The following is a 6,942-nucleotide window of genomic DNA, read 5'->3' as shown; positions in this document are numbered from 1 at the left end:
ACAGACTTTGTTCCTTTCTCAGATTTCAGTCTCAATGCTTGGTCTTATTTATTGCTCAACAGCGAACACGGACACTTTACATGAAGGTTCCCTTAACTAACTTTACTCACTTTAGTTGAGATTAAAAAAACAACAACTTTGCATTAATAAAACAAAAACATTGTTTGAAAGATAAAGTAAAAGTTAACAGGTATTTATTCATGTTTGGTGAAATAAACAGCGAGCACAAATGTTTCTAATGATTAAAAAAAATCCATATAAATGAGAATCAATTCAATCAGAGCATGTGACTAAATGTTGAGAATTGAATCAGGGTCTCTGGATGTAAATATTGGCACCTACTGTTTGGGTTATTTTTTATTATTAAATTCAAGTTTTAGTTCTTGTTGCATGTTCTGGACTTATTTTCACTCATTAATCTTTGACTCTGTATTTGAATTGTATTTGTTTGGCTTGTTTTTATTCTTTGGAGAATATTTGAACATTCATTTTGCTATTAAAAGAACAATAATCTAGTTATGTTCATAATCAACTGAATTCTGGCCTCCATGACACCCAGCACCCAAATCTGAATTACGCTCATTATCCCTATAAACACATTAATTAAGTCATTAACTCATACTAGTGTTTGTGGACTGATTTTTATTTGTAGTACGTTATTTATATTTTTATTTAATCACATTATTTATTTAATTAACATTACTCAGTACTCAGGGGACATTGATTTAGAATCAAATAAATAACAGAATTTGAACCACAACGTTTCCCATTAACCTGATTCTGTTTGGTCAGAAGGTGTTGATTAATTTTCTCTAACAGCAGCTCTGACAGTATTTCTGGTTTGCAAGGCAAAGTTTTCTGAGAAGTTTATTGAACAGTTTTGCTTAATGCTTCATGTTTTCTGAGAAAGTTTTCAGGATGGAGGAGTTTATGGACTCTTAGTAACATTAGCAGAGGGAAAAAATGGCAGAATGACGGTTACATAAGTGAGAACTTTTTGCACTGACATTTAATATAACGATATAAAAAATTGCTAAAAATTGCATTCATTTGCAAATCGCTGTAGAATAAGAGGAATAACTTAGTCACAGACCTACCGTTGATTATTTTGTTACAAGAGCACAACCCTTGTGTGTGTTTTATTCATTATACTGAAACTTCTGAGGACTTTAGGTGTTAAGTAGGTCCTGGAGTTAATATTAATGTTAATAAATGATAAACAAATATAATTTTAGTTAAGGAAACACTTCTGTACATCGATACCTGTGAAATTTGAGAATTTAGTTTAAGACCGTGACAGAAAAGTGAAAAGCAAGGCAGAACACAAAAAAAAACACGCTTCTATTTTTCCCCTCTTTACAACATTTTACTCACTACATCACTAATTTGTTTTGTGTACATGTGTATGTGTGTATGTGCGCCTTATTAAGACCCTGCTCTACAGGGGCTCAATCTCTTAAAAACAAACAACCAAAAAAAATGCTAACAGGCGTTTATTTATCCAGGCATGCTAATCTGTCCGGCCACCCGGATGAAAGAGAAAGCTGGTGTTAGACTGAGTCACCTTTACTTTACCAGTGTAGGATTTTTGTACAGTCATGTAGACAAGCTCAGTGACAGACACTCGTGGCTGTCAGACACATAAGTAGGCAATTTCACCATTTTCAGACTCTTCTCATTCACAGTCATAACAAAAAAAAAGGGCCATAAAAAGACAATTCTACAAATGAAAGCATGTGTTCCTTTGAAGAGCTCAAATTGGGATAAAGACATTAAAATGGAACAAACGGGTTTAATGCAGGAAACAGATCCAGTCTAGAATTTCTTTCTCTCATCTCATCTCCTTCACTCTCTCTCGCTCTCTCTTTGACTCAAAGTCTGTCTGAATAAATCGTTCCTATGAGAACAGTTCAGAAAACAGAGTCTTTGCTTTCCTTGGAAAAAAACACATGATCCACTCAAGAGCTGAGCAATATTGAAGCATTGAATACACATAAAAAAAACTTTAAAAATCAATACTGCCATTTATAAATCCATCATAAAATTAAATCGTGCTTTTTTTTGTTTCATTTTACAATGTATTTTAAATAATGTTTTGTTCGCTGCTTGCAGCTCCCTTTCAGAAGTCAATAAAAACAAAACAAAAACAAGAAATATTCCTTTAATTATCTTAAGATGGCTGATATTTCTCGGTGCTACCCCCTTAATGAATAACGACCTCTTGCCGACCCGTGACGTTCGAATGCAGTACAGCTACTGAGTGGTAAGAGAAGCAGGATACACCCACATCACAAAGGCACCTCTCAATGTCGTTTTCACATCCTCCTGTGTGAACACAAAGGTCCTCCTTTACATATGCGTCATATAATTACTGTACACATACAGTCTTCACACAGGAGAAGGCTGTAGTTAGAGGACCGACTATAAATAACACTAAAATGAGCTTGCTTAAGTACAGCCCACAACTTTACTTCTGTATTTGGGGTGTAATAGAAGTCAGCTGAGGTTTCAGTATCATTGTAGATATCCACAAGAGTCTTTCGCTCATCAAGTGTTTGAATAGGTAGGCGGGTGAGATCTTTACTTATTACAGTAAATGAGCCTGTGGCTCAGATTCATATTGCTTAATGATGACTGGGAATAGAAACAGTAACATGATCTTTATCTTACAATCTGATAGATGGGTGTAGTAACACGGAGACGTCAGGTTTACCTGAATACTCATCGAACATGAAACCATGACCAGATACAGTACAAATCTTCCTGTATTCATCACCATACTGTACCTCTTCACCCTACAGCAGACTGACCATCCGTGGATTACATATTTCCACAAGTATCCAAAAGTTCTGAGTTTTTTTGTTCTGCTTTTTCACTGGCGCCAATTCATCAAGCACCTCATTGACCATTTCTTTTCACGTCAATGTTCTGATTAAGTTAAGCTCAGCTTTGAGTATGTGTTCGCGCAGATGTGCGTTTAAAAATGTGCGTGATTTGTGCAACAACCCTTCCTACTGCTCCTTCAGGTAACTTGGAGTGGAGTAGTTAAACATCAGGAAGTCCATCTTGTAAAGCTGATAGAGCTGGCTCTGTTGCAGTGCACTGATGTTGTTGAAAAACATGGCCGCCATCTGATCGGTGGTGCGGGTTGACTTGGCGTAGGGCGGAAAGTGTAGCGAGTCAGACACACCGGCCAACCTTAGCACGTAGTCAGCATCCTCCTCCAGTGTTTCGTACTTGCCCACCAGGTCGTAGTGGATGTGGCAAGGGTGGCACAGGGCATACACTGTCTGCCAGTGCTCATTCAGTGGCGCCTCACGCTGTGTGGCTGGATCTACGAGGTACCCTGCGAACTCTGTGAATTTGACATCACTGCCACTCTGAAGCGCTTCGGCCGTAGCGTTCTTGCGGTACCGCCTGACTATACGTGTACCGTAGCGCTTGTGGAAGGACGTGTTGTAGCGCAGTGTGAACTTGTTGCGGTATGCTGACACTAGGCGCTCGAAGGGCTCGCGCACAAACATGAACTTGAAGTAGTTTTTTAAGCGATGGTTGATGTCAGCGATGCTGTACTGGTTAAGCGTCTTCAGGTTCGAGGCCACGTGTGCTTCACTGGGTAGGATCTCCATGGGATCGCTGTACTTGCCATGCCCGCTCAGGACCATCATAACCCGCTTCCAGTTGGTGCACGCCACCTTGGGCACGTAGCAGTAGATCATCTCATGTTCTTCATCCACTACTAAGTGTTTTAGGTCGCCAGGCGTCAGTACGTGCCGTTTGCGGCTCGAGGCACTGTGGGCACGACATGTCTGGGCCACTTGGTCCCGCCGAGCCTGATGGAGAAGTGCTGCCTTTGAGAACTCCGTCTGAGGGAAAGAGAGAGCAAATCAAATTAGCTTTGGCTAAAATATTCCATGATTATAGATACTGTATGGTTCTGTTGAAATCTCATACTATTAGATTGTCAAAGAAAGGAAATATTTTGGATCTTTTTTGATACTGCTATCAATGCTATCATTGCTTTCAGAATGAAAGAAATGAAATTATTAACACACAATGATTTTCTTATATATATATAACCATATATCCAACTACAGGGTCTATACCAAACCACACATTTCATGACAAATCTGGTCTTCCTTCTCAACTGCCACTTATTGACCACAGAGTTAGGGTTTTTGTTTAAAATCTTATATTCAATACGACCTGTAGGCATTTCTCCAAATGACTGCAAATTGAGCTTTAGTTGAGGTAGTAAATCTCCATAAAGTGTCTGCAAGTTGCACTGATCCTGTCTAATGATCAGCAAGGGTCATGTACCAAGGGTCTGTCTCATAAGCCGTCTAAGAATTTCACTGTTAGCCAACAAAGTTCCTGAGAACAAAGACACCTAAAGATGGCAATCGGTATTGACTTTGAAACACTTCATTTAGTGCAGACAATTAATTTTTAAATGGGCTTACAAGTGATCCAATTAAAAATGTTGATTATTTTCAAACCTTAGTTCTTTATAGTCTCTCTCTTTCTCTCTCTCTCACTCACACACACACACACACACACACAAACACACACTTTCTCCACAGTATGAGCCCTTTGTTACAGTGGAATTTCCCCAGAGCTCAAAGCCCTTCCTTAGTGTTTCAGTAGTCCTGTTTATCAGATCATGAAATACAGAGCCTGTGTGCAGAAAGCAGTGGATAAAATGACAGGAAAACAAAGAAAGAGATGTAATCATGTCAGTGTGGATGGCAGAGATCAAAACAACTCTCAGGCTTGATGCCCTGGAGTCTGGTCATTCTAATATTAAGAGAAGCGGTATCAAAATTCCCACATACTTCATTTTGTGTCTTCATCTACGCAAGTGTGGATGTTTGTGAACCTCACAGATGTCATCTGCAGGCAACAGGACGTAGCTCGTCAGTATAGAATCAATTGTGGTGCAGTAACTGATATTGACTGATATATTTTTTATTCAGTTTTCCAATTTACTCATAGTCTAATTAGCCAATCTGCAATTCAACAGTTTTCTCAACCACGTAAAAACTCAAATTTAAAAAAAAAATGCCCAATATAATCAGATGACTTTGACGCTGCCTTTTTGTTGTTTGTGGTAAATTATTTCCAGTACGGTGGGTCAGCAGGTAGTTGTGACGTCACTGCACCAGGGTCTCCAGTTCAACCTTGATCTCCGGTTGCTATCTATGAAGAGATTCACATGATTTTCTTGGGTCCATGTAGGTTTTCTCTCTGAGTTTTTCTATTTTCCTTCCACCTCCCAAAAACAAGCTGTACTGTATACGGGTTGGTTACAGTCAATTGCTCCAAGGTGTGAATTAGTGTGTGTATGAGTATATGTACGGTGCCCTGCAGATCCCCAGATCCACAATAATCCTGACCAGGCAAGAGTGGTTAGTGAAGATGAATGAATGTTGAATTGAGAAAACCAGATATCAGGTTCAGATATGTCTGTTTGATCCTAATTCCAACACTATCCAAAGTGGAAAATTTATTAATGCATTCAAATATCATTGAAGATTCCTTTTGTTTTCATCAGCTATTTACAGCTGAACATGGCTGTATCCCTACCAGCATAGACAAGGCTTGGTGAAGACTTCCTGCGAAATATACGAAGCAATAATTGCTGCTAATGCCGGACAGTCAAATGAAGCTCCTAGGAAAAAGTCTCAAGCACCATTATGAGCACATTATTTTACAATGCCAATAGGTTTTGTTCCTTGACAATTGGAATTTGGTATAAAGGTAGATAGTCAGTTTGATGTACAGATTCTATGGTTGCCTTTTTTCTGTCCAGACAGAATAATGACTTTAGGAGTGCATCAAGGCCAAATCTGTGCGTGATTTGTTTAACAAGCCTGATTGAGCACTAGGACATGATGACTGGCCTGCAAAATCACTCACTTCTGGGATTATTTATAGGCTGAATTTCTCATCCATTCATTGGAAAAGTCAGCTAAAATTGACAGGACTTACGAAAGTGATGATGTCCCTTACTGTTAATACCAAGTATTAGAGAAGCACTGTGGCTTATGAGCTTATTCTGTATATTTGAGTTAACAAATGCCCACCATCACCATCAACAAGGGATTGAAAAAACCCACATCTCTTATCTCTCTGGCATTATCAGGTTTTATACTTGCTGATTAGTTTTTCTGCTCTGTAATTTGGCAAAAACACGCTTGCTTTAGGGATTGAACTAGGTGCCACAGTTTCCCCCTTCATTTGTTCCCATGGCAATACATTCCACATGCTTGTGTTTGCTTTGCTTTGTGTTCTTCTCCTGTCTCCAACTCTGTCCTGTCATTGATTTGTTGCTTGATTATGTTCACCTGTTCTTTGTTTTATTCTGCTATGTCTGTCTATTTATACCATAGTTTGTCTGTTTATACCAAGTTGTGCCAGCGAATCAACACAAAGTATTATTATGCATTTGTTTCCTTGATTTCAGTGTTTACTAGTTTAGTACTCTCCTGGTTTCGACACCTTTCCTGTTTTTGTAGTTTCTGATTATGGATTTTGACTGCTTGTATTTTGATGTCTGCAATGGACTTGGATTACAGTTTTTGGATTTAATAAAAGACAACTCTACTTTACTCTACTCACATATATGGCTGTTTTTTATTTTTTATTTTTTTTTAGCATTGTGCAAACCAGAGAACCAAACAAGCAGAACGCTCTCAAAAAAGGAACCCATGGTCATGTGGGTGACACTGGATACTGAGATTATAAATCATTTCCTTTTTATAACTATACACTATATAGTCAAGTGCAATTGTGTAACCAGAAGCTTTTGAGCTACTTATGAATATGATCATCACTGTAATTACTGAATTGTCATGAAAGTTGTCTGCACTCTTTTCAAGACCACATTACAGCACAGACAGCCCCGAGGTCTTACACCCACTTAAATTATAAGACCAATTC

At 38.5% G+C, this 6,942-nt stretch overlaps 1 protein-coding gene across 3 annotated transcripts in view; it reads right to left on the bottom strand.

Annotated features, from left to right (window-relative positions):
- Positions 1-1,475: 1,475 nt before the first annotated feature.
- The window catches only part of chst11 (carbohydrate (chondroitin 4) sulfotransferase 11), a 52,403-nt gene continuing 46,936 nt past the window's right edge, over positions 1,476-6,942 (bottom strand). For 2 of the 3 annotated variants that reach the window (XM_060889124.1, XM_060889125.1), the window contains exon 3: positions 1,476-3,866. In XM_060889124.1, the coding sequence (XP_060745107.1) occupies positions 3,012-3,866 (855 nt within the window). In that variant the 3' untranslated portion in view covers positions 1,476-3,011. The remainder of the gene's footprint in view (positions 3,867-6,942) is intronic. The other variant, XR_009649651.1, reaches the window with a different exon arrangement.

This window comes from Tachysurus vachellii, chromosome 16 (assembly GCF_030014155.1).
Source record: "Tachysurus vachellii isolate PV-2020 chromosome 16, HZAU_Pvac_v1, whole genome shotgun sequence".
NCBI lineage: Eukaryota > Metazoa > Chordata > Actinopteri > Siluriformes > Bagridae > Tachysurus > Tachysurus vachellii.
This window is presented reverse-complemented; position numbering and strand designations above follow the sequence as displayed.